The 27,691-nt window shown below is 39.7% G+C and overlaps 3 protein-coding genes and 1 long non-coding RNA gene across 6 annotated transcripts in view; 1 reads left to right on the forward strand and 3 right to left on the reverse strand.

Moving 5' to 3' along the window:
* The window catches only part of PGAP1 (post-GPI attachment to proteins inositol deacylase 1), a 160,839-nt gene that overhangs the window by 95,013 nt on the left and 38,135 nt on the right, over positions 1-27,691 (reverse strand). The gene's annotated exons all lie outside the window — the stretch shown is intronic.
* GTF3C3 (general transcription factor IIIC subunit 3) lies at positions 1,307-21,375 on the reverse strand. Of its 3 annotated transcripts, none has more exons than XM_062619655.1 (19): positions 21,240-21,375; positions 19,820-19,922; positions 16,695-16,888; positions 16,188-16,311; positions 15,451-15,642; positions 15,007-15,172; positions 13,840-13,987; positions 12,022-12,094; positions 10,957-11,043; positions 9,796-9,899; positions 9,058-9,229; positions 8,407-8,609; positions 7,702-7,803; positions 6,549-6,684; positions 5,671-5,908; positions 5,133-5,323; positions 4,355-4,479; positions 3,017-3,169; positions 1,307-2,082 (listed from the first exon to the last, which is right to left on the reverse strand). In XM_062619655.1, the coding sequence occupies exons 1-19, from the start codon at positions 21,336-21,338 to the stop codon at positions 1,960-1,962; spliced, it is 2,733 nt and encodes a 910-aa protein (XP_062475639.1). In that variant the 5' UTR covers positions 21,339-21,375; the 3' UTR covers positions 1,307-1,959. The 3 variants fall into 3 exon arrangements, with proteins under 3 accessions (XP_062475639.1, XP_062475638.1, XP_062475640.1); XM_062619654.1 differs by having other exon boundaries at positions 10,957-11,046; XM_062619656.1 differs by lacking the exon at positions 19,820-19,922 and having other exon boundaries at positions 10,957-11,046; positions 21,240-21,356.
* On the forward strand, positions 21,188-27,633 carry LOC134164181 (uncharacterized). The gene is made up of 2 exons (XR_009965036.1): positions 21,188-21,305; positions 27,337-27,633. It is a non-coding gene; the product is annotated as an uncharacterized LOC134164181 (long non-coding RNA).
* Positions 21,871-25,260, reverse strand: CUNH2orf66 (chromosome unknown C2orf66 homolog). Its single transcript, XM_062619667.1, has 4 exons — positions 25,122-25,260; positions 24,374-24,518; positions 23,047-23,234; positions 21,871-22,185 (listed from the first exon to the last, which is right to left on the reverse strand). The coding sequence occupies exons 2-3, from the start codon at positions 24,494-24,496 to the stop codon at positions 23,052-23,054; spliced, it is 306 nt and encodes a 101-aa protein (XP_062475651.1). The 5' UTR covers positions 24,497-24,518; positions 25,122-25,260; the 3' UTR covers positions 21,871-22,185; positions 23,047-23,051.

Below are 27,691 nucleotides of genomic sequence, written 5' to 3' on the forward strand. Positions count from 1 at the left end.
CTGACGGGCTATGGCCATTAAACTTGGGACTTACATTTGCATAGTGACAGTCTATTCCAGGTTCAACACCTCCTGTTGCTTCTTTTAGGCCTGTTTGGGATTTAGGGTGGAAAGCAGTAAGATAGGGTGTAGTTGTGAAGGATTACTGTATCCCAGTACCTTTAAATTTTAGCATGACCTTAAGTTTTGACTATGTCTGCTTTAGCAAGCAATGCTGTTCTGTGGATCACATGCAGAATGAAAGAGCTGGTCCAGATGTCCAGGATGTGTCCTGGACTAGGTTTTTCTTTGGATTTGCTCTGGTGTAATCCTGCTGACTGAATGGTCACTAGCAACTGGAGCACTTCTGGAAGCCATCCTCTAAATTGCTTTCACTTGAAAGAAATCTAGTTTGCTCAGAGCCTGCTCTGTACTGTGAAGCATACCATGATGAGTGGCAGCTCACCCGCTGGAAACATCAGAAGTACACAATTGACAAGAACTTGTTATTTTCTTTAAACACAGTAATTTCAACAAAGCTGTAGTATAATCTAACACTTCTGCCACCTGCAGGATAAATAACTGAGTTCTACATTGCTAGCCTTTCCCCAGGCTTGGTAGCTGCTCAGCCTCTCTTAGGTACAGCAATATTTGTGCTTTCTAAGGAGCAAGAAGGTCGCTTGTTCTTTATCTTCCTGTCAGGCTGTGGCCTTCAGCAAATGTGGATGGCAAACAGCTTTCTACACTTGGCAGTGCTGGTATCAGCAGTGAAATCTAAGTCAAAGATTGTTCATCTCACAGCCATAAATGCAAGTTGGATATAAAATCTAAGTTCTATCTTCATATATAGATGTGGGGGTTTTTTTTGCACAAGCATTTGAGGAAGATTTAGATAACTGGCACTGAGACAAGTAGTATCTCTCTTCCTTCTGCATGCTCAAAATTGTTTAGCACATCCTTTCAGAACACTGTTTGCTTGCAATATGAATTTTCCAGTCCGTATTGACTGGGTTTCATTAAAAGTTGGCTGACAGCAACCAGCAGTTAGCTGTGCTCCCATAAGTAACCAGCTACTTGTTGCCTTGGGAGGCAACATCACAGCTTGTTTTCTGTTCAGCAAACTACTCAGCCATATTTTGCTGTAGCACATAACATATAGCCATACATATAACTATATATGTAACTACGTACTCTTTATTTATGGTAAAGCATAATTTGCTGTATTGGAAGCAGTATGCTTCCACCATCATATTTTCTTGAACTGTCAGAACTAATTAAAACCCCAGACCATTTGCAGTGTATGTGAAGTAAGAAGCTGTATGATATTATTAATTTTTGCTCTATTCAGTAGGATCTGTCTTTGCTGAGAATGAGTAAACATTATCATTATCCTCAGAATTTTTATTAACAAGTTCAGAACAACAACACAAGTCACACTGATTTTAGTAAATAGAAATCAAACTCCTTCAAATAGGAGAGCTGCTGGGAATACGAACTCCTAGAATACTTGAAATAGCGAGCTCTCCAACCTCTGGGGATTATTATGAGCCCACTGCTTCTGTATTACAGTACTTTTAATACTGCACATTAAAAAAGCAAACCTAACCACCAGCAAACAGGACTTCTTGAACCACCTCACTGGTAAGTAGTTGTAATATTGCACATCATAAATCTTCCCTTAAAAAAAAAACAAAACAACAAGCTGCCCTGGACTTCAGTTTGATTCTGTATACAAGACTGGGATTACAAAGCAGTGCATCAAAGGAGAACAGCTAATAACAGCCAGACCTGAGCATGTCAGTTTCCACCCATTTGTGATACAGTTCAAATATTGGAAGTAGAAGTAGTCCATTAAGCCATGTACAGCACAAGCCCTGTCTGACCACCTACAGAAAAAGCTGTACACAAATCCATTTCCCCAGCACTGCATAATGCAAAAGTTGATACAGAGGGTATCAATTCCACCTGCCACAAACCTCATCATACAACTGCGTAGGTATACATCAGCTTCCGAGCCATTCTGATGTTTCCACTGCTCTGATAAATAAGTGACAAGTTAAAGGCAGCATCTCTTCTCAAGTCTGTCTGGTCAGTCTCTATTCCCTGTAAAAATAACGATGGAAAAAAGTTACTATATGCAAAAATAGTATAAAATTTGAAACATGAGTAGCAATGACAGTGGAATCAAATCACGTATTCATGGTTTATATAGGCTTTCAGCTGCACAGAAACTAAAGTAGTAGTATTACTTGTGCCCTCCCTCTTTAGGGAGTTGCCACATGTTGCTAATCACAGAGTTACACAATTACATACTCAGATCAACTGTAAATTAGAAAGCCAGCTCACAAACCAGGAAAGTACTGTCTTAATTTGTCTTAGCATGCAAAGTAGTTGTTTCTTCAATCAGAATGTGAATACTGCCTGTATCTTTCACACCGTCACAGGATGCTGCTTTGAACTCAATCACTAACACCCACATTCCTCACTTTACCAACCCTTCCTGTCTTCTAAAGACACTTGCAATTTTACTACCTTCCCAAGCCAAAGCAAAACTTCCTCTCAGACCAGACTTGTAAACGTGCGACACATCAATTAGGGTGTTGTAATACAAATCAGAGTAAAACCATGGCTCACAGGCATTCAGGCAATCTTAATAATGGGTCATACTGCTCCAGCATGCTCTTTTATAGCATGAGTGACTAGATACAACTTCCAGATATAATTCATTACATGTAATATATATATATATAAAGTTTAGCTACTTATTCAGGTGAAGTTGTGTAGTGACCCTTTCTGCTGCTACTTCACTCAGCCTATGAGTAAATCCTTCAAAATTCATAAACCTGTGAAATTAACACATGCTTAAATATACTACCAGGTGACAATAAGGTTTGGGCTTCCAATGACAAGGAATAACACCACAAATTAAAGGAAACTCAATGACATTGATCTTATGTACCTATTTTAACTATGGCTGATATATTACTAACATTGACCTGACTTTATTTTCTGTACCTAACTCGCAAAGAAACGGTACCTCTAAGGTGAGCGGAGGAAGTTCAAGTACTTTCTGGTAATAGTGGATTGCCAGGTGCAGCAATCCCAGCTGGTGAAGGCCACGGCCAAGGTTGTAGAATGACTCTTGACATGGTCCACGCAGGTCCAAGTACCGGTGAAGGAAGGAAAATCCCTGTACACGTATTATGCACATTAGAGAATGTTCCCTTTAACAAGATGGCAGCAAGGTGGGGAAGAGGAGTTTAAGTGTATCGACTTAAACTATGCTCCCCCACAAAACCACAGGCAAGTTAATGGTAATAAGTAAATCGCATTGAATTGTTGAGACTATAAACCCTGTGCTCTGTCAGTCTCACTGCCTTTGGCAACAATGGGGAGATCTCTTTAAGAAACTGAGCACACAGTTAACGAGTAAAGTGACTTATGGCACTAGTTCACTAAATGTAAGTGCATATGTACGTGTTTATGCAGTGTACACGCTGGTAAGATTGGTTCATGTTCAGAGAAGCCAACCACCTTGAAAACATAATGGGTTTTGGTTTAGAGGAGCTGAGGACCTGCAGCTTTTGTCAAAATCAGTGTAAGCTACAGTTTTTCAGCAGTTTCAGAAGTAATGAGAGCTCAGAATCCTCACTCTATTCAGCTGACTCCCAGCTCAGTGGCCACAGGAATTAAAAAGCATTTCAAGTTAATGAAAATACTTGGTGGAGAGTAGAGGGAATTACTTTTAAAGTCTGGGAATAATCAGCCAGTGATTTGTAACTGGATCTGCCAGATTAAAGGAAAACGTGAAGAAGGGAGCTGAAAAACTGGAGGGCAGCCTAAACTGGAGTTCACAGCATCTTTACAAAGAGAGCCGTGAGAGGCACCTAAAAAGGGGAAGAGAAAAGAAAGATGGGGGGGGGGGGGGCCCACTTTATAAGTCTCTAAAGTATTCTCCAACAATGCAGTTTATGAGACATGTCTATGAAGGGCACATGGCATGGGTTCTCTTCTACAGCACTTCTTCAGAGCAAGGCAGGGGAAGAATAATTTGGAAGAAAATCCAGACTACATCCATCAATGCTGAAATCAGTAATATTTTCACAAACAGCTGGCAGCTGCTAACATCTATGTGGGTAATCACTGTATATGCACAGCACAAGCAGCTACATTTGGCTAAAAGGAGAGGAGACTCAGATGGGTATAATTACAGTTCAAAAGCATGTTCATATCTGTGTTCATGTTTTGCCACTTCCCTCTTTTGATGACATTTTAATTAGGAAAAGTTATTTAAACAGAGCATGTTGTAGCCATAACTGCCTGCAAGATACAAGGACAGGAAACACTGTAGGTAAAAACCATCACAGTAACTCACCTGTACCAGAAGAGCATGCCTTTTCAACACATACTTCTGAGAAGCCATGTGGATGAAAGTCAACCCAATACAAAGACTGTACAGAGGTTCATCTGGGTTTGTACGAAAGGCTTGCACATACTGTCCTAAAAGCACAGAACTGAATCAAGATGTTTGTTGTGAAAATTATTCCTGAGGAATTTAAAAGCAGGAAAGAAAATCTTCACATGAGAAGTGTGAACTAAGAGGAGAGATAGTTTAATATACCTACAGCAAAGTACACAGGAAAAAACATGAAAGAAAATTCTGTATTTTCAGTACTCCTTCAATTCTGAAGGAAGAATGCTGACTGTGATGTAAAAGTAAGCACAAGACAGGCAAACACAGAAAGCAAACATAGTCCTTGCTAGGATTTATATCCTGGAGGCCACACATCTTAAGTGTGTGAAGGGCTTGATTGCAAGCAGTAGGTTTAGTTCAAAGACCTGCTTAAATGTCTAACCAACTTTATTTGCTCTTTAAATTGGTCTGTTTCTGCCCTTCATCATTATCATTAGACTTCAGTTATCTTTGCAAGTTAGTTACATTCACAATGTGTGCTGAAACTGAAACATGCCATTTTTATTATCAAAACTCTTAGTGATGCTTTATGTACAACATATTAAAGCACCAGACTAACACTGTGAAGACACCTGTAATTTTCTGGCATATGAAAAAAAAGGGCTTTAATAAATCTTTCTCAGAAAAAAAGCACATTTACTTGCTATATTTGTTAATATTAGAACACAAATGCTATTACCAAGAGCATGCTTGAAACTGCCAGACACAAACGCATTATGCCCATTCAGGACACACAATGCATGGTTATCAGGGTTTTTCAGCATCAGGCGGAGACAAAAGCGATGGTGCCGGACATCCTGAGACTGCATAGTAACCTGATTGAAGATGTTCCACAGCTGAGGTTTATTGACATTTTCCATCACCATGATTCTAGAGAATGAAAAGTATACAATAAATTTGTAGATGCTACATAGTAAATGCTGTATCTGCAATAAAAACTTCAACAATTCAGGGAAGATAACAGAGACACTCAAAGAGCAAGTCACTGAGTGAGGCAAAGTTGACAGAGACAGAAGCAATGGTTCTGTCTAAATCAACCGCCCTGCTGCACGATGCATGTTTTGGAATCAGAAGTTATCAGAAAGCTCCTTTAGTTTCAATAACCTTATCTGTTTTAGCACAAGCTGAAAAGCATCAGCCAGCTTCCTTTAGCAGTATGACTACAGCCTCAGTGGAAGCAATTCCAGAAGAGTTTGATCTACCTTCTCAGTACCCACCTGATATAGTTGTATGCTTTTCTGAAATTCTTGTCCAGTATTGCAGCAGAGAGCCCAAAGTATTCCAGCTCCTTGCGCTTTTGTCTATCATCATAAAATGAATAATATTCCAGGGAGGAATCCACTAGAAGCTCTGCCTCCTTGTACCGGGAGAGGTCACACAAGGCATATATAGCCTTCAGGAGGAGGTTCCACCAGTCATCTTTTGTCAGAACACTCGTGAGAACAGCTAAGATTGCTAAAAATATCAAAGTCAGGAACTTAGGAAAATTAAACCAGGAGTGCTAAACTCTTAAAAAAAGGAAAGGTGAATGTGTCAAACTGATCTTTTCAAAACCATTTCAGCATTAACAGGTAAAATAAAGATAAAATATTTACTTTCCTCAGTTTAAATGCAGTCTGTAAAGTGCCAGCAAAAAAGCACTCAAAACTTGGGAACAAATAACAAGAAGCACACAGTTCAAGCTGCAAACATACTACATGACTGCATTGGAGTTACTCTTCTAATCTACCAAACAGTGCTTAAGAATATGTAGTCTGGCTCAACTGAGCCTGGGACAGCTAAAAACCCCACACCACACTGAAAACCTGTACTTCTGTTGTGTTCTAGATTTGTGTGTGTGCTTGCACTGAGGAAAATACTGGACCATAAAACCTCTAGAGGTCCTTCTCAAACTGAGTCTGAAATCTCACTATTCTTCTCTGAATAGAGACTGTTCCCTTAAATTGTATTATCTTCATTTTTGATACCCTCTTTGCCCTAGAAATAAAGCAACATTAACATGAACTGTGTGGATTTAGCACCCAAAACAGCAATGTCTGTTTCAGTTTTCAGGACTAAAGGGTTCACCTTTTTGTTTTTAATAAACATTTATTACCTTTTGCATCGCAATTTGCTGTCTCTTGGTCATCATTGTCAGAAATTTTATCTCTTGGCACCTTAATAAGATAGAGGTGTCTCTCTCCAGACTTGGAACTAGATATCAAACACACCTGAGCTCTGCTCATTGCTACCTAGAAACAAATTTAAGGGCAGCATTTCAGATTACAGTAATACATGCTATGACAAAGGCAGCTTTATGGCCAATCTATCCTGCTCATGTTGCAGGCCAAAACAGCCTGCAACTTAGAAATCCCACAACAGAGCAATATCATGAGAGAGAACATTCCCAAGAGGAGTATTCTCTCTGCATTGTCTCATGCTCCAGTGCAAACTGGGCTACGCAAAAGAAAGACACTAACTCTTTAAATGACTTAAAAGACTTCTCCTGGGACTGGAACATCCCTGTATAGATTCAAATCAAACTATCTGCATAGAAACATAACAAGAACAATGCCTTTCTGTATCACTGTCAGCAACATGTGACGTGCATAGTCAGCTACTCAACCAGTGTAATACAACAGTAATGGCTCTGCCCAAACAGGTAAAACTGAGGGCTAAATATTCCCTTCCCTACCTGTTGATAAACAAACCCCAATAAACACAAAACTGCCACCACTTTATTTAATGGCTAAAATGACCACAGACAAATTTATCACAAGAAAATATATATTAAATAATTAAGAAATTCAAAAGAAAATTGTAGAAATAAAAGCCAGTATCAACACTTCAGGGAAGTACTGCATAGATTGCTAAAAAGGTAAGAAGCAGCTTTAGTATTCACTGTGTTCTACGTCCACTGAGGAACGGGGAGTTGAAGTCACTGTATTAAGAATTACACACACGAGTGGTCCTCTCTTCTGACCACTACAGGCAGGAACACCAGTATTATGCACTCCCTGCAAGATAAGTTGTGGCTGCCCCATCCTTGGCAGTGTTCAAGGCCAGTTTGAACAACCTAATCTAGTGGAAGGTGTCCCTGCCCAGGGCTGGAACTAGAGCTTTAATGTCCCTTCCAACCCAAACCGGTCTGTTTTATTATCTAACAAAATTATGAAACCATTTGTGTATAAAACCCACTAGCTTTCCTTCTGAGTTTGGTTGTTGCTTGTCAACTCACAGCAGTTCTTAACATGCAAACATGGGCTTACCTTCAGCAGCATTGCCAGCATTGTAAGTAAAGTGTCTACATAACCATAAATTTTGCCTTGGGAATACAACAGCGTAGAACGATGGAGAAGTAGCTTTAATTCCTAGATAATATGAACATTATTCATTAATACAGCATGGAAAGTGAGTTTATAAAACAGGTTTTACTCAATATAGTATTAATAGGATTGTAAAAAGCTTATGGAAGGCTGTAAGAATCTTTGCAGCAGCAACAAGTAAGATCCCTAAACTACCCTGCAGTAGTTACTGTTTCAAAGTCTCAGATTTCAGAGGAATTTGCCATTAACTCTTACTTATAGTGAAGGTGCTGCTAGAGAGGGGATATAGAATCTTTGCTGCACCATCAGTTACAGTCAACAGAGACCAATGCATGTAGCTCATATGTACCAGCTGCTGATGACCTCAGTACAAAGTGATTGGTATCGAGACTGGTTCTCAGTGCCCAAGAGCTTGTACATCACACAGAAGTAATCAGGTAGGACAGGGAAATACCAATGAAATGGTCAGAGAAAAAGAGCCATGAGGACTCATCCTGATACTCTGTAGTGAATCATTTGGTGTGCTCTGAAGGCTCACCATGCTATAGATAGCAATTCTCAATCCCTGGCCCTATATAGCTGACATCTTGCACCCTGCCATAGTTTAACAGGGTAATATATTCTAAACTGGAAGAACACTTCGCCTACCTGCTGGGCAGCATTAGCATCCTGAGCCAATGTATCTGGATCATACATTGGTTCCAGAGCCTCCAGAGCTTTTTCGGGTCGGCCCAGCTGCTGCTGAAGTGTTGAAAGTGAGATTCTTGCATCCAGATGCAGTGGAGCAAGGTCAACAACTTTGGCATAGCTCTCTGCAGCACGCTCCATGTGTCCCAAAGCCTTCAAGCACTCTAGAAATATCACAAACAACACAACAGATTTAAATGGCAGAAAAGAACTTGCAAAATAGTTGATACAATTTTCAGTTAAAACCACCCAAAACATGTATTACTGAAGTGACAATATTCAGAAATATGTACTGATGCATCCACAGTTTCACTTAAGACCTTGTATCCAAGACCTTAAGACCATCAGTTGACACAGGATGGAATGCAGAATAAATGCTGTTTACAGCATATTCTTACTTACATGAGAATGAAGTACTTTTAGCTGAAGTAAGTGTCAATCTATATAAAGAACAAGAAAACACTCCATGACAGGACTGTCATAATGAACTCCAAATACAGTATTCAACATGTGAATCTAGAACTCCTGTGACCTTAAATAAAGGACCCCAGAAATGTTCAACATTGTATGATCTCTCCATACCACGTGTTCAGTGGTCCTGCTTCTTCTCACCTGCATGCCGAAGCCACACAACAGCCAAGTTATATCGTTCTGAACAGACAAGGGAACTCAGGAGAGGCAGTGCTGAGTTGTATTCTCCAACATCCAGAAATGCCTCTGCGACATCCAAATACAAGTCACCCATTTCCTCTGGATTTTGTTCCACCAGAGTGGTCAAAAGAGGCTTAAAAACACAAAACCACAGAAAACACTAAGCACAAATATCCAACAAGAACATTTCTTTAAGGTATGGTTAGTGGAAGCTTATGGGTTTATGCTATGATTTTTATTGTATTTGCATTCTGAACTACACTTCCTCTATTCAAATGTGAGTTTGAAAGTGAAAAATAAAGATCTGAATTTCAGAGTTCCTATCCTAGATATTTCAGATCCAGTTGGTGAAAGCGCCCATGCTTTCATGCTCTTCATGACAGAACAGTCTTCAGATGTAGTACCGTTTTAAAGCAAAGCTGTGCTCCTTAGTGTTCAAGAAGCAATGTGATCCCGGGCCTGTAACAGCACACCGGCTGTGATTTACTGTACTTTATGCCACTGGAGGCATAATTTATAGGGACAAAAATAGTATTCCTGCTGTTACAGGCTTGTTAGGTCTCCTTCTTGGAGTGAGAGGCAAGCAAGAAGAATCGCCACAGCCCTCTCAGGAACCTCAGACATACAAAGACAAGAAAAATTACTTGTTTTAGTAATTTATTAGAACACCCTCCAACTTCTGCGTTAGTTTCTACTTACACTGAGTGGCTCTAGTATGTTCAAGTGAACTAAGCACACCATCAGCTTGACCGTGATGTCTATGGGTACGCCCTCAGGAATGCAGCAGCTGACCTTCTCCACACCTGTGAGGAGATAAGAGAATTTCTTTCTGAAGTCACGGGCTTTAACTAGCACTTCACCAGCTCCACATCCCCTCCAAGCTATGTTCAGCTCCTCTAAAGAAAATGCATTCTCATTGACTCTAGCAAATGTTGGCATAGGCCTGGCCTCTCCCTTTTCTAATTTTCCTGATGGATGGAGCAAGTTCTTCCTGCTGTCTCTGATCCTAATAATTTTATATTAAGTATCAAGTGCTGTCTGCATTGATCCTGACAGCAAGATCCTGTAAGGCGTGTCTAGGGCCTTTGCCCTCTTAAGATGTGCTTGCTTCATAAAGCTTTCCTTTAGTAATTTCCTTTAGCAATTCCTTATACCCTCTTCTTGCTTTTAGAAGGACATTACCTGTGTTAAGGTTCTTATTAAGCCAAAATCCCATGTAGCAGGGATCTGGCTATATGCATTGCTGAACAGAGTTAACTACAGAACTTTACACCACACATAGACAGAATGCAAACATGAGACAAAGTAACTACGCATGACAATGCTAACAAACTACTGGTCATGCAGTGAAACTCCATTATCACATTTCCTTTACTTGCAGCCATGCTCCCTCCTTAACTACTCAGTTTAAATTCTCTTTCACCTTAATTCTTACACCAGACATTCAAAGGGTGATTGCTATAACGTCAGAAAACTGGGGTTTCCAACATACGGCTTCCGTATTACCTCCTACATCCACATCCTATTACTGAAAGTCACAACCTGCAGATTAATTCATCCGTCTCTGAACATCTTAATATCCAGCATGAGCATAGCTATCTACCTACTGATAAACTCTTACAAATGAAGAGTCTGCTTTTGGAAGTGGGTAAGCCTGGGAGAATACTTCTGGCTTTGGTGGATGCCTGGGTTAGAAGTAAGTTCTGAGTAAGGAAGACAGTACACAAGAAACCTTTCTGGATTAAGCCCTATTTCTCTGCTGCTGGAAAACTCTGCCAATTTTTATATGGTTGCAGACTGGGTCCTGAGCACAGGATTAGCGCATGGACTTGCACAAAATCAGAAACTTCAATTACTTACCTGCAGCAGTGGGTTTAGCAACTGGATTGCTTTGCTCTTCAGGTGCTGCCTCCTGGCTTTCCTCAGTTTCTACCACTGGCCCTGGATCTTCTGAGAAAGAGCAGCAGATTACCCCAGAAGCACCAGCTAAGCCAAAAGTTATTTGCTTTTGAATCCATAATTGATTGGTAGCTTACTGTGACAAGTGGACTTTGTTGGTTTTTGGTTGTTGGGAGTGGTTTTTTGGCCAGCACAGCAGGAAGCAGTCAAAAAAGTTACAAAGCAACAAAGTGGGAAGCCAAGTTCTTGCTTTAAATTGTGCACCCCAGGTAATTTGGCAACATTGTGTTGTAATTCCTAGACTCACAGATTTGCTTCTTCTAAATTATCCGTAAAAAGTCCCTATCAGAGCAGTTGTTCATTGATGAGCTGTGTTTTTACTTGGTCCATTTAAGGAGAAAGCCAACAGAAGTTGGCTTTGTTACGGATTGCTGAAACAAGCAACCTGTTTAATCATAGAACACGTTGTCTGCTTATGGAGTTAGGATGCTGTGATCATTCTACATTTTCAGTCTTGAGCAATGACTTTCCTAAAGCAGGTTTCTCAAAGACAACCTACTCCATTCAAGTACAAGCTAATAACCCTATATTTGTATATACCAAAACATTGAGATGTTTAATAACAGAAGTAGGCTTTATGAAGAATGTTAGTCTCAGGTCAAAGGTTGATACTCTTAATTATAGATGCCACTTAAGAGTATCTATTTGTTTTTTCAGAAGCTATTTAGCTGGCAGAAATAACTGGTCTAATGTGAACACTCAGAGGAATGCTTAGAACTTTAAAAGCCTCCAGTTGCCTAGAGAGCAGTCCTTGTCCTTAATGATTCAGTAGGGCTAACTGGACATCAAAATAACTCCTTACAGAAAGCAGAGGTCATGCCATATAACTCATTAAAAGCACTGAACCTGGACCATCTAAGTAGCCTGTCAACATGCATCAAAATATACCCAGGAGGTGAAAAGGTAATGGAAAGAGAGATATCAAATGAGCAGCAGGATCACGCTAACTGCTTGTTAGCTACTTACCTTTTTTCTCCACAGTTGGACTTTCTTCTGCTACTTTTTTTTCAAGCGCAATTCCTGAAAAATCTGTAATAACCTAAAACAGACAAATAACGCAGATCATTTTAAAGATTTAAAGGATATAAGAAGTAACCAGCCTGCATGGCTGCTGTTTTAGACATCACAATGATTACCAGCAGAAAAGCTGCATTCCTTTCACGTGGGGTTAGTTGACTTGTACTGCATTTGATCACCTTACATCTTTGTCCACTATTATTGGACTACTTAGATGATCCAACCAGCACCTCTTTAGCAAACACAACAGTTACTTTCATCATGACTAGAAAAGTTTTTAACCTTTATAGCTCCTTTCAATGCCTTTTGGAAGATGGAAAAGAAAGTAAAGCACCAGCTAAACAGCTAAGCTTTGCACACATCTTTCCAAAGTGCTCCAAGGATTCCTCAGTCTAATACATTGCCCAGAAACCATGTGGTTTATATCAGTTAAAAGCAAAAACTAAATAGAATTCACAGCTACCTACAGGCATTTTACAAGAGCCTCGATCATACACATCATGACCTCAACAAAACCAGTGGAATTCAACAGAACTACTTTACAAAATAGAAACCAAAGACAATTCAAGACATTCACTTGCCAGTGTGGATCTGCAAGGAGGGAAATGCACACGCGTTAAGAACTGCTGGTCTAAGACCCAATGCAGCTTGGTATTTTGTTCATGAATTGAAAAGCAAGTACTTAAATCATTACCACTGCCAGAACATCAGCGACAAACACAGAGTACGTGACCCTTAGAGGAACATACCAGATGATTGCATTGAGATGGTTATTTTTTAAGGGCTCAGTTTACCAGTTCAAATGCACTTTCAGCTATCCGGAAAAAGAAGCACCATCACAGGAATGGACCCAAGGAGAACCATCAAGAAGAAACAGTTCTATGACTGAGTACTGCATTAATAAATGTGGCAGCTAAATACTGTGTACGTAGAATTGACTGATTTTTATAATGGGATGAGGAGGAGGGTCAGAGGAGGGTCAGAGGAATTGTTTGCAGGCTTATGATGCTTTGCACTGACAGAGAGTGAGCTAAATAAAATCTTAAGGAGGAAAAAGAAAATAAGAGGTAATTTAGTGTCAGCAAACAGGAATGTTCACCAGGAGAAAGTCCCAACTAGTAGTGTCTCTTCAATCTATCCTGAAAAGCAGAACAATGGCCAGATCCTAAAGTCTTTCGTCTCAAAGCCAGACCCAATCAACTCTGAAACATGCCTCAAAAGTGAGGCCTATTCACTAGAACAAACTGGGAAGAGATAAGGACCTTCTCCAATTCCTGATGCCTTAGAGTCAAGATGTATTACCTTTCTGGAATGTATGATTCATGCTTAATGCAGAAATTATTACGTGTAAACACAAGTATGCCAAATAAAGCACGATGGTCTGTACTTGAACCATTAGCCCATTCAGTATCACCCTTTTAACTTTCAACCTAGAGAATGCCCTTTGCTTGTAGCACTCACAAAGACCTAGTACTAAGTCTTCTCTGGCTACTACAACTATGGCAACTGTAGAGAAGTAGAGGAAAGGATCCCAAAACTTTAAACCTGGAACAGCACTGCAAGTCTATCAGCCCCCAAGCTTACTAAATCAAGCTGTTAAGGTCAATGCTAATTACTACAGAACTAATAGGAAGCAATCTGTATCTGATCAGCTCTATCACTATACAAACATGACCATATGTAAGCACTACAGGAATATAAACTGTCCTTCCGGACTGGCAAACAAATGCTGAACACGATACAAAAATGCATTTTAACTCTCCATACCGCCAGTGCTTTGTCGTACTGTTTGGAAGAAATATACAGTTCAGCTGCAATGTTAACATCTTCCATGGAGACAAGGCGCTGGTGTTTACTAAAGGCTTCTTCTATTATGTCAATAGCAGAAGTCACATCATTGGCTTCATAATAGCTCCTATAAAAGAGATATGAGATACTTAGTATTTGAGCTAACTGACAATATATACTTTGAACACCAGCAAAAGGTTTTTTGTATGTCATTTATTTTTGCCTATTAGCAAACATTTTTATTAGCAAGGTTAAGTTAAAAAAGAAAGTGAGAAAGGGTGTGTTCTTCCCTTACAACTGTTTACATCTTTTATATATTCCAAATAATCACCATTTTGACCTCCCCTATATGTTAGGACATTTTGATCACAACAGCCCCCACCTCGATCCAGGTATCAGTAATGTATCATGTTAACATGGTTTCAGAAAAAACTTCAATAATAATATTGGTACAATACTCATTCTTGCATTGTTGTGGTGCATTTCGCAACCACAAAGATCAAAAGATTTAAACTGTTTTGAAATAGGCTAGTAAGAGCTTTCTGCAAGTTATGCATAGGAAAGCCGAGATATTAAGTAGTTAACTTACTAAAAACTATGGTAAGAGAGCTGCACACTTTAACCACAAGCCCTCTCTGTCTCAGACAAGCTTCTGTGACTTGATCTGCTCTCATCTGCAGAAAATGGGATGAGGCAGATTTCTCTTTGCTGCAGAAACAAACCACAAATGACACATATTCTGTTGCAGGTAGCTTTTATTTCAGATTGAATACCTTGTTTCATTCTATGATTCTATGATTCAGATCTGCTGGCATTAAATTTCCAGGGCTCTAGTGATATTATATAGATTTAAGATGTACTGCATTTGTATACAATTGCATACTATTGGCATTTTTTTAGTAATCAGTATTTGCATTTTATTCTCTTACTGTAAGAGAATGCAACACTTCTAAGATAATGCATTGATCCTGCACATGTCAGGCTTTAGAAACACCATCACAGTTGGGGGTGCATGCTTGTGGATTGATTGCTTGCATTCCTTTATTTCAGCCACGTACCCAGCTTGAATCAGGTGCAGAACTTATTAATACCAGCTTTTGAGAAACTCTGGAAAATCAAATCACAGTAATTTTGAATCCAACTTACTTTGCCATGTCTCTAGCCAACTGCATAAAGCGCTCTCCATCAGTGGGAGACAGGAGATTCAGAATCCGTCTGTAGCCATCCATAGCCATTTTATGTTCTCCCAACTGTTCATACAGGCTTGATCTCTCCCACAGGTAACGCACGTTGGTTGGGTCGTATTTCAGAGCTACAAGAAAAAGCATATAAGTAGCCTGGTTTAGGAAAAGGCAACAATAGATTTCACCTTCATTTCCGTGAACAGATGAATGTTAACAGACACACACGATTTTTGTAAGAAAGGACATTCTATATTAAGCATTCATTAGTCTTGTACCAAAGTCCAGACAGAGGTACCAGAATCTTAAGCAAACTGTAGCAAACTAAATTAGAAAGCAGAAGAAAACTAGACTATTTCCATTATCACCTGACACTTATTTTAAGCTATTAAAATGGTTGCGACACTACCTTTTGTGTAGCAAAAAATAGCCTGTTTGATATTATCCTGTTCCAGTGACATTTCTGCTAGTCTGACCCATTCCTCAGTATCACTCGGATTTAAGTGAGCTGCAATCAGTTCAAACTGTAACGACTTCTCCATATCACCCTGGTCTTCATAGATCATGGCAAGAGTGGAAAACGGCTCATGAGCAAGAGGAGCTGTGAAGAGACAAAAGGAATGATTAAGAGCTATCGGTTTAAAACTACCTTGAAAACAAATAACTTGCCTTTCTGCAAACAGACATCATATTTAAATGAAACATCAACATTTTTCTGTCTAAATTCATAAAAAAAACTGTGGACAAGCCTTCCAATTCCTTTTTAATAATTATTAATGCTTGACTGATAATAATTGTTTTATTGATTATTAAACAGCCTGAATCTAACAACAACCACTTACAGCATTATTCTACATTGTAGAAATCATGCTGATGGTTATACCTCAGTTCTACAAAGACAATAAAAGCAAACTGTGTAAAGCTAAGCAAAGGCCCAGGTCTCTGCAGAACTATGGTGCTAGTTTCTTTTCATAAGCAAAACAATAAAGGAAATGCACTGTGTATTCTTAATTCAATACTACTTATACAGTGACTTTCCTTGTACTGAGTATTTTCATGACCAGTGAAGCCACGCTGAATTGTCCTAATGCATAAGGCAACTTCACCCCATCCTTAAGGACAAAGAGTTTCAGCATTCTAACGCACCTTGTCGAATGATTTCCATGCACATTAGAATAGCCTCCTCACGCTCTCCTCGAGCAAACCTGATATTGGCCTCTCCCATCAGACCCCTCAAGGCACGAGGAAGTTTGCTGCGAGGTCTTTTCTCCTAAATGGAAAAGAGATATTATTTCTACCAAGGATTCAGTTGTACCCACATTCAGGAGCCACTAGTCACACTTGTGCCTAACACAAGCTAATAACAAGTTATGTATCAGCAATATTCAAATGATTGACCAAAATATTTGCTAATTTTCATGCTTGACAGACACTGGAAACACTTCGTTATGTTAGAAAGTTTTCAAACAGTAATCTAGATTAATGATTTAAAAAACAAATACAGGTGACACCAACATAAGCAGAAGTATCCCACATGGAATTATGTTCAGTCAAGTTTCACAGCAAGTAGCTGTAATGACATGAATTGGCATTTATGCACGATGCTTCAAGTCAGGAGATACAGGGAAGTTACATGAAAGTTTAAATACTTGCTTTCATAATTTTCTTGGTCTCTCGATTAAGTACCATCTCCAACACAAAAACATCTCCAGCTGTGGGTTGCTCGGTAGTTTCTTCTTCCTCTTCTTCTTCATCTTCCTCTTCCTCCTCCTCCTCCTCTTCATTTTCCCCAATCATGGATGCAAAGACCCGATGAACAGACTTACTGACGCCATCTGAAGTTTCACCTGGTAGAGAAAGGAGAAAAAAAGGTTTATGATATAAACAAGAGTATGCACTGCTTATCACAACAAGTGCACAGAAAACAGAATTCTTCGTAATTACTAGCCCACTTGAAACAGCAATTCTAGAAGAAAAAGACCTGCAGAAATGCAGAAAAACTATTAACAACCTCTATGGTTTTAAAACTCTGACTCATTCATCACCAGCGCTCAGTATACCCCAGCCTCTAACATTTCTTGGATATCTGAAATGAAAGCATGGAAGAACACATATTAAAAATCAACAGTTTATACAACATTTTTCTCAAGCCACATAAGAGAAGCAAATTAAGCAAGTTCCAAGCACTGAACTGCACAAATGGAATAAAGCTTTTCAGCTGAAGAGGCTAAGCGAGCAGACAATTATACTAAACAATAATGCAGCAACCCATTTTTAGAAGCAAGATCCATCAAGAAGGATCTTGTAACCATTCTATCCATGACAGTAAGTACCTTTTAATGTGTGTAAATGCACAATGCAGATTATTCATTTCTCCAGGAAAAGAAATAACAAAATTCTTTAAACCAAACAAGAATATGATGCTATTTTCACATTTCTAAATTTCAACTTTTCATTACCAAATTAACCCAATGTTATAACCGCCCACAAGTCTGCATATATGCAAAACATCAAAACATGTAGTGTTCAAAGGTTTCAGCTCCGGGATTTGGCATCAAAATATCTAATTAAAGAGTAACCACGGTATCAAGTTGGGAATGTCAAAATAAAGCTATCATGTATTGTCTAGATGCAAGAGGGAACTGGGCATTATACATGAGTTTATGGCGGTTTTGGGGTTGGTTTTTTTCTGACCTGGATATATTTGGTTATTTTTATTCTAACTCTGATATTAAGCATCTAAAAATCAAAAGTCTTCTTTCCCCCTTCTGAAAAAAATCTAATTATTAATTTAATTTCCCTTTTATTTCGGTCTCCTTTGCTGCAAGGGTCATTTGAAGATTATAGCAGATTGCCTCTAAAGATTCATGTATCACAAGCAATCTGAACAATGACCTTTTCTGACAGTTTTATTCTGAATATCATACATCTGATTCTAATAGCAACTCTTTAAATAGTGATAAACAATATCAATGCTTCCTTCATTCTAACTGCTCTTGAGATTTCCGTGTTCTCTGTCTGTATTCTGTATTCTGTGTAAGAGCAGAAGTACGACTGTGACACAAATCTACCGGGATATATTTCTTTTTAGGTAAAGATAACATGCATGAAACAAGTAACAGGAAAAGGCACCTTGGAAGTACTACAGAGACATCAGCAAAAAGAAAGGGTCAGTAAGGAACCACAGATATATGGCTCCACCCACACTTCAGTGTTTGTTTTCTGTCCTTCTAGGATGAGATCTGGCCATACTTTCAAAATCAAGGCAACACTGATGTACATTTTAGGTGACACAATTTAAGGCCTATTTTTGAAATTTAAGAAAATGGAAACAAACAAACACAGTGAAATCTCTGAAACAGAGAATTCCCAGTGAAAGTAGCAGGGGAGGGCCACGAGGATGATCAGGGGACTGGAGCACCTCCCATATGAAGATAGGCTGAGAAAGTTGGGGCTGTTCAGCCTGGAGAAGAGAAGGCTGCGTGGAGACCTCATAGCAGCCTTCCAGTATCTGAAGGGGGCCTATAGGGATGCTGGAGAGGGACTCTTCATCAAGGACTGTAGTGATAGGACAAGGGGTAACGGGTTAAATCTTAAACAGTGGAGGTTCAGGTTGGATATAAGGAGGAAATTCTTTCCTGTTAGGGTGGTGAGGCACTGGAATGGGTTGCCCAGGGAGGCTGTGAATGCTCCACCCCTGGCAGTGTTCAAGACCAGGTTGGACAAGGCCTTGGGTGATATGGTTTAGTGTGAGATGTCCCTGCCCATGGCAGGGGGGTTGGAACTAGATAATCTTAAGGCCCTTTCCAATCCTAACTATTCTATGATTCTATGATTTTAAGAGGAGTCTAAGAACCAACACAAAGAGATCAAAAACTGTACTTTTGTATGTCATAGCCTTACCAGTCCCACAAAAATATGCCCTGACAGGTGTATGGAGTACAATTTCTGAAGAGAAGGTGTCTAAAATAGGCTGTAGCACTCTAAATCCCAAGCTCAAATCCAGAACCTGAGGCATGGGATCAACAATACCAATACAAACTAAAGAGAGAAGTGCTGCTGTCATCACTTCCCGCAAGTCCTTTCACTATGCAGGAGCCCCAAGGAAGTTAAGCATATTTTGCGGGAGCACCTAAGGAGATACTACCATCCCAGTAACTGCACAAAGAAAGCCAGACAAGAAATCTGTAGCTAGAAATATCCAGCAGAAACTAAGGAGAGAAATAAATGTTGGAATTCTAAACAGGCCAAAGGATAACTAAGCAGGAGAAAAAAGAAAAAAAAACCAACAACATAGAGAAAAACTAAAACTCCTCTTTTTAACCATTTTATTTCACCTTGGGTCACAACGGGAGAAGGCAACGCTCACTCAGTAGAATCAAATACTCTGAAACATTCAAGTGTCAGCAAATGACTAGCAAAGAGAAACAACAAAACAACAAAAAAAAGCGGCAAAACAAAAGTGAAAGAAGACTTCTTGAGAAAAGCTACAAACTTCAGAGAAAACGAGTAATTGAGGGCATGTGGTTAAGAAGCCAGGAGGGGAAAAATTGAGGGTTTTCAGAAAAACGTGGTGAATTGGCCAGATCCAGCCCTCAAAACACTGAACAAAGCTAAAACCCTGGCTATGACCCAGAACACAAAGGTATATGTTCTAACAACATGCTTCAATTCCCACAGGTTCAAAAGAAGCAGCCAGGTGTTTATAATAAGTAAGCTATCAAAGAGCAAATGCTTTCAATGACCTTTCAAACACAAGTTATTATGTTAACATTTACCATCAGTTTCATCCTGACTTTGGGATTTCCCAGATGCTTTTCTGGATGATGATGGAGCCTCTGTATCTTCCGTGTTTTCCTCACCAGATGCATTTTCACCATCCTACACATACCAATAAATTAGTCATCAGCTTTTAATGTTATAATGACTCATTACTTTTCCCCCCTTATACTTACAGTTAGCATTTAGACAAGTTTTCAGCTTTTGCACTGCTAGTGAAACAGGTGGAATAGTGCAGTATTTTGAAATGACTCAACCCTAGCATTACTCGATTTCAAGGCATTTATATTCTTATTAATACGAGGTGACTCAGATTGTGACTGCTCACATTACTTTTAACCGAAGAGACAAGTCCACTATTTATCTGTCATTACAGTGAGGTAAGACACCTGCTTGACTATAAAAAAAAAAAAGAAAAAAAGAAAAAAAATCCTTTTAGAAGCCTGCCTTTTTAAATACAAAATGAAATATCAAAATAGCATTTGTTAACCCAGTAAGAAGGATTAGGGAGGTGAGGCACGGGAACATGTTGCCCAAAGAAGTAAATGCTCCATTCCTGGTGGTGTTCAAGGCCAAGCTGGACAGAGCCTTGGGTGACATGGTTTAGTGTGAGGAGTCCTTGCCCATGGCAGGGGGGTTGGAACTAGATGATCTTAAGGTCCTTTCCACCCCTAACTATTCTATGATTCTACCTAGGATATCAGTTGTCTTTCTATGACAGCTGAGTTCTGAATTTTCTCTCTGAAGACCAGGAGATACCAAAATTCAGTTACATTTTGACATAAAGATAGCAAAGTTAAAGTTAACTACAACACTCCAAGCATACAGAATTGCTCTTAACACCTCTATTTGCTTACTTTTAGCCACAAAGCTGCGTCTCCCTCTACTTACTGCTGTCAACAAGCCACAACAAAATGAGTCAAACTGGATCTCTTCCTTAGGTCTCACACAGAAGACGGTGTGGAAGCAGCAGCAATGTATGCTGAATGATTAAATCAAACCCTGCTTCTGCTCACTGCTCTGCCCTAAAGACGAAATTGATCATGGTGCCTGAAGGTAACAGCCACTAGCTTTTGCCACATCCAAGGACACAAACTGCACTGGCATGAACCAAAGCGCTGCATATAGCACTTCAAAAGGTGTATGCTCCCCTGAGCAACTTGCTGTACTAGAACCTAACGACCCTTATAAATTTCAGTTATTTTCTTACAATTTTGCATGGAAATCAGCAATTATGTAGCCGCAATCAGTAGCTGAGCACCACAGCCATCACCGGAAGCCCCTCACACACACACACACACACACACACACACACACACACAGAGGAGAGCGGTGCTGAGGCGGTACAGGGGCTGCCACGGAGGCAGGGAGCGGCCCGGCCCGGCCGGGCCGTGGTGCTGCCAGGCGGTGCAAACTCACCTTCTCGCGGCTCTTGCGCTCCTCCCGCCGCCGCTCGAACTCCTCAAAGGAGATCTTCCCCTCCAGGTAATCGATCAGCTCCGGGCTGAAGCCCGACATCGCGCCGGCACGGCCCGCGCAGGGAGAACCTCGTTCAGGGCTGGACGCGGGTCCGTCCCGTTACGGCGCCCGCCGCGCCCCGCGCCCTCGCGCAGGAGTTCCGCCCCGCCACCGCCTCGGGGGAAACATCGTCCCGTGTGAGCGGGCACCGGCGGGGTTGGGCCTCCCGGGCTCGGGGGGTGCGGGTAGCAGTGGCGGTGGGCGCTGCGGCTCTGCTCGCTGCCTCCCAGCACCCACGGGGGTGGGGTAAGAGGCGTGAGGGGAGCACGTCCGCTTCCGACACCGTGTTTTGTGTCACCCCACGTTACTTTCACGTGAGAGGCGTTTCTTAACTTCATGCACGCACACAGTTGTCGTGCAAGCGGCTTAGTGCCAGGGGCACGGGCCGAAACGGGTGCGAAGGGGGTGGGTGTGAGGTACAAGTAGCCATCGCGCTCTGGGGGCTGTGCCAGGGCCCGTATTTCCCCGCTCCCTTCAGTCTCCCAAGGAAGCAGGAGACTTGTGGTAAGAGTATCTGAAAAACCCGAGGATGTCTAGTTCCAATAACGTGAAAGGTAACATTTATTTACCACTTTTGAACAAAGGCGCTTAGCAAGAGTTAACATACGCTGTTGCACTCCTCATTTATTCACATCTAAACACACGTGGTTCTTCTAGGCACATTGTAATAGGCAAACATCACACATTTGTCAATGGAAGGCAAATGTGCTACTTGCAACAAGACAGCAGATTCCATAGGTAAAAACTGTCAAAGCAATTGTCAAAGCAATCAATGAAGTTAAAAAGTCAAAGCAGTGATATTGTGCTGGGAAGGGGATCACTTCGAGTGAAGTTCAACACTTAATGCCTGGAAAAGAGAGGAGGAAAAACAAAACAAACAAAGGATGTGAGACAAATACAGAAGTATTTATATACACTGGCTGCAATACCCCAGCTGAATGCAGCGGACCTCTACCTCCAAAACCAGTTCTGAACACTGAAAAGAATGACTGAATTATGCAGTACAAACTACTTCCACCAGCGAGTCGCTTTCTCACTGCTGCTGTAACTTACAGGAGAGCTACAGCATCCCTTTTAAAGTCCGTTTTCATTTATTTATCATGCACAATACTCATTGTGCAGAGCAGGTTTTTTTTCCTGACAAAAAATCTCGGTTGAATGAGAGCTTCGTACTGAAATCTGAGTGCAGTCTTCATTGCGATTCAGGATAATATCAACCTTCAATTTTAGTCATAGAAATAAGGAAAACAGCATGAGTGGGCAAAGTTATAAAAGATAATGTATGATTTGTTAGTGCAGCATCTTATGTCTAGATTAATTTTCTTAATAATATCATGGGAAACCATTAGTCTCAAGTTATAATTTATTTCTCAATTAATAATTTTTATCAGTTACCAAACTGCTGCATTCTATTACCTGTACATTTTCAGAATTCTTCTCCACATGAAAAGGAGGAGGAACAGAAAACAAGGAAGGAGTGGTCTATATAGGTCTGCACAAGAGCCATGTGTTATTCTGCCAAAGTAGTACATACCTCATAAATCTCTTAACTATTTTAAACCCAATTCAGGCAAGAGTTACTACACATTTAATTTCTTCTGAAAATTAAGTTGTTTTTATACTTCAGAAGGAAACGAGAATCACTTGAATCCAAATCTTTTGCTTGGTTACATGTAACAACATTAGAGGAAAAAGCAGCATTGTTTACCTTGGTCAGCCTTTGAAATAATTCGGGAAAGAATTTTTCCTTTCTTCATAATCTGCAAATGCAGAAGCAACAGGGTCCGAGTAGAGCATGACAGGCCTTGGTCCTTCATTGTTCATGGTGAAAGTGGCTGGGAGCTTCCTGACATCAAGACCCCTGCTTGAAAAATAAGCCTGGAGTGTTCTGAAAAACTGAACATATTGCATATATGAAAATAAAGTGTGCCCAGCAGAGATTAATTATTTCCACTGACAAAGTACATCTATGTGTTCCTGTGTGGGATGAAATCCTCTATCTTGGCCATAAACTAGTACAATATAGACAATATAATTCAGACATGTCCACTCTGTTCATGGCTTGTACACCCGACATGGCATCAAAAGTTCACCAACTGCTTACTGACCATCTCTACTCCCCACTGAACCACAGAGGATTCAAACTGTCTAGTAAACCAGGCACAGCAAAACCCTTGCTCAGAGCAAACACTGCAGTTCTGTTAGACATTTCTCTAAGAGTTAGCAATAGTGGGTAATTGATTTGAATTGGTCCCTTAGATCACTTAAAAGCAGAAATTAATGCTTCTTAAAACGGCAAGGAAAAATTGTGGGCAACTGATATTTTTTCTTCACAAATTGCTCATAACATCTTGCAAGTGTTCTCTTAATTCTCAGATGTAATTAACTTTCAGTTCTTCAGCCACTACTCATAACCATGTATCAGGTGCAAGCTTATCTTCTTGAAGTACAAATGTGCAGTCAATCAACAGAATACACATTTGACAGGAACATAATCACAGACTGGTTTGGTTGGGAAGGGACCTAGAAGATCATCTAGTTCCAATCCCCGTGCCAATAGACCAGGTTGCTTAAAGCCCCATCCTACCTGGCCTCGAACACTTCCAGCAATGGGCAGCCACTCTCGGGGTAACCTGTGCCAGTGCCTCACCACCCTCACAATAAAAAACTTCTTCCTAATATCTAATCTAAATGCACCCTTGTTATTATGACAATAATCATTCCTCTTCTGTTTCATAAACCAGGTGCTTGTATAAACATAATACATCTTTAAAAACTAAAGCCGCTGGATGGAAATATAAGGCAGATTTATGCCCTACTGAACACTGAGAATGTCTCTTCAGTTAAGGGGTACATCTTGACTGAAGAATGCTCATCCAGTTGGTTGTTATTGACTACACAAAGTGCACAGTTACATTACACAGCATTTAATGGGCCCCTCTTAGCTTTAAATTTAGAAGGTAAAAAAATTCTCATGATGGAAAGTAAAAAACCCCCACAAAACTTGGGCTACCTGTCTTGCAACATTTCCTTACCAGGTCTCTGTTTCTAGGGTTATCTAGAGGTTTCCATTTTTCTTCTGGTTGGAAAGGAGCACCCTTTACCAGTCCTCTCACAGCCACTACTGTATATAGACCCAGCAGCACCACTTTCCACATGCTGAAGAGATGAACAGACTATCTGTAAGAAGGACAATGAACCAGACTTCTTAAGTCATAGAGAGCTGTCACTGGTAAAAAAGAAAGCAAGCACAACAGTCCAGTGGAATGCTGACAATAATTTAGTCACGGCAAGGAAAATCTGCCTCCTGCAGATTACGTCCATGTGCTATCAAAGCTTCTTTGGTTTCCTAGTACTAATGTACTAATACATTTCCTAGTACTAATGTATTAAGAAGAACAAATTATCCTAAGGAAGTGCTTCCCATACCAAAGCTATTTTTCTAGACACTGGATTCTCTTTTGAGAGGGACTAGAATGACATTTAACAAAAATTATTTACATTTGTAGATTTACGTTGGTTATTACCTACAGTCATTTACATTGGCTCATCAGTTACAGCATCAGATCTTTGTGTGCACCAAGAAATACGGCTTGAGATCCAGATAACTCACTTTTAAAAATGGCATTAAATGAAAGCGTACTACATACATTAATAAATGCAATAACAACATAGCCTGGTGTAACCCACTAAAGACCCATTTTACAACTTGATTCAAGGACGGGGGGGTGGAGGGAAGGAAGAAATCATTCTCCCTTTCACATTCTTTAAAATAAAGCTTACCAGTGAATTTGGCTCTGGCTTGCCCCTTCTTGGTTAGTCTCCTTGTAATCTGTGAACAAACTGATCTCTGCACTTATATTTCTAGTGGACTGTAGGTGGGTGTCAATGACGTTAGCAGGAGTTCAAAAATACAGTAATGATTCCATTTCCATCCATGACATAAAGACCCTTGAGAATTTCATCCTTAATACTCTGAAGACCTGTTGCTATCGAACAGTGCAGTTAAAATTCCTCTTCCCTAAGCCATATTGCAGAAAATTGGTGGTAAGCATATAAGAACTTTAAAACAATTCCCAGGAGAGATAGCAGAGATTTAATTAATTAGCCACATCTCTAGAATGGTAACTAACAGGTAATTACAGCTGGTTGAATGGTTTTCAAGCAAGACGAGATATGGATCATTTTCTTGATGCTGGACAGACATAGAGAGTAAGGTCTGTTTCAAGATCCAAAATCATAACATTTTAATGGAAGTGTTGCTTTCCTACCTTGGTTTTATCAGCAGTTAATATCCTCTTGTCAGACTAGAAACTAAGACAAAGACTGCAATGAGGACTATGTTAATTTACCTTTGCCTTATTTCATAGCTTTCTTCAGCTCCAAGTTTTTGCTTACAATTTCATTATGCTCTTGTCTCTGCTACTTAGAGTATACTTTACTTAGTATCACATAAAACATCTCTAAATAAACACGTTAAAACTAAAGATATTTCACCGTTATCTCACTCCAAATTATAGATATTTATTTCTGACTAGATGCTTTACATCTTTGTTTGGTTTAAGTTTTGAAAGCAAAACAAACCCCTAACACCAGCCTTCCAGGCAGGCAAAGTTGTGGACATCTAAACCTCATTAGCGACACAGTAAACAAAATCCTAGCAGGGTTGTTGTCATGACTGCAATAACATATAAAAATACAAGTCAATTTATCCAGCTTGTATATTATTCTACAGACTTGGAATAGAAAAAAGATTTACACCCCCATCTATTACTTTTCATAATAGACAAGTTCCAGATACTAGACTTATTGAGAACCAGAACAACAGCAGAAACAGAACTTGTAAAAAGGCAGGGCCCAATGTAAGGAAACTCTCTGGTGATTTTCTAGGTAAATACTTTGTTCTAGTTTAATTTTTTGCATAAACATAATGAAGTCATCTGTAAATGTGAAATAAGTTTTATTACCTTTGTAACTTAGGCAGTTTGGTTGACTGATGAAGTATGCAGCTATGCAAGAGATCAGTTAGCATATGGGGGTTGGACTAAGATGATCTCCAGAGGTCCCTTCCAACCCTAATGATCCTGTGATTTTGTGAGCTGTCTTTAAAAAAAGAAGAACCTACAAACTTGCATTGTTGCTTTCTGAGCTATGTGTGTTTGAGTAACTGAGCTAAAAGTCTGTTTAGACTTAGTGCTCATTTTAATGCATGGTTCTTTCATGGTGTTTCGGTTTGTTTTTTTTTCCGTTTGCGGTTATTTTTTTGTGGTTTGGGGTTTTTGTTGTTGTTGCTGTTAGTTGGTTTGTTTGCTTGTTTGGGTTTTTTGTTGGTTTTGTTTTTTAAGATGATTACATTATAGCTCTTTCCTTCAGTGAACTACAAGCAGAACACGTATTACAATACTATTAGTACAGTTACACTGATTGAACAAAATTGCATCCTCCTTTGAGAACAGTAGCTACTTTAACAAACACTTTCCAAGCTAGATGTCAGTATGATGCCTTTTTAATGCAGCCAAATATAAGCATTAGGTCTTCTTGACAAATTAAGTATATAGACACACATAGTCAGTAAATGGAACCTTTTGCAAGTGGCTACACTAATTATCTAGCCCTTATGGCATGGTAATGTTCATGTGTGTTTGAATGAAACTGCACTGAAGCTGAAGATGCATGTAGCACTGTTTGTTCAGTTTCATGCAAGTTAATTCAAGAAGGTAAAAAATCTAAAACCAATTAGTTTAGCTGAGAACAAGTTTTATACACATTGCTCTATATAAACTATATTATTCACCAAACATTTTCCATCTTATTGCATTACTGATTCATGATAGCAAGGCACGTATAATATGCATGAAGTAAGACATTAAGACAGGCTTCTCATCAGGGATGACCTTTATTGTACTCTATTTGAGATGGGGGAAAAAAGTGTCTGTGACTTAAAAGTACTGCTCTAATCACCATGCTCTTTTATTCACTGTTTTTATTTTCTGCTTAGAATCCCAAGGGAAGGAAAAGCACCAAACTGCTCCACATGAGTACCTGAGCAAAGACTAAAGGCAAACAAACATTCATCACAACACTCATTAGTGTTTGTACAACAGAAGTACAAGTAACATCCACAACACTCCACAGAGTATGAGAGGTAAGTGGCATTTTTTGTGAATTACAACCATTTGTATTAATGCAATCATGTCAGAACACCACACAAAAATATACAGAAGTGTTTGTTTAGCAGAGCATATGCTATACAGTGCTCTTTTTAGTCATGCATACTTAGGTAAAAAAAAGACAAGTAAAAAAATGTGAAGTATACACTGTAGACAGGGAAACCACCAAACAAAACACAAACA

This window comes from Pezoporus occidentalis, unplaced genomic scaffold, assembly GCF_034315485.1.
Source record: "Pezoporus occidentalis ecotype Australia unplaced genomic scaffold, CSIRO_AGI_Poc_V1 ctg213, whole genome shotgun sequence".
NCBI lineage: Eukaryota > Metazoa > Chordata > Aves > Psittaciformes > Psittacidae > Pezoporus > Pezoporus occidentalis.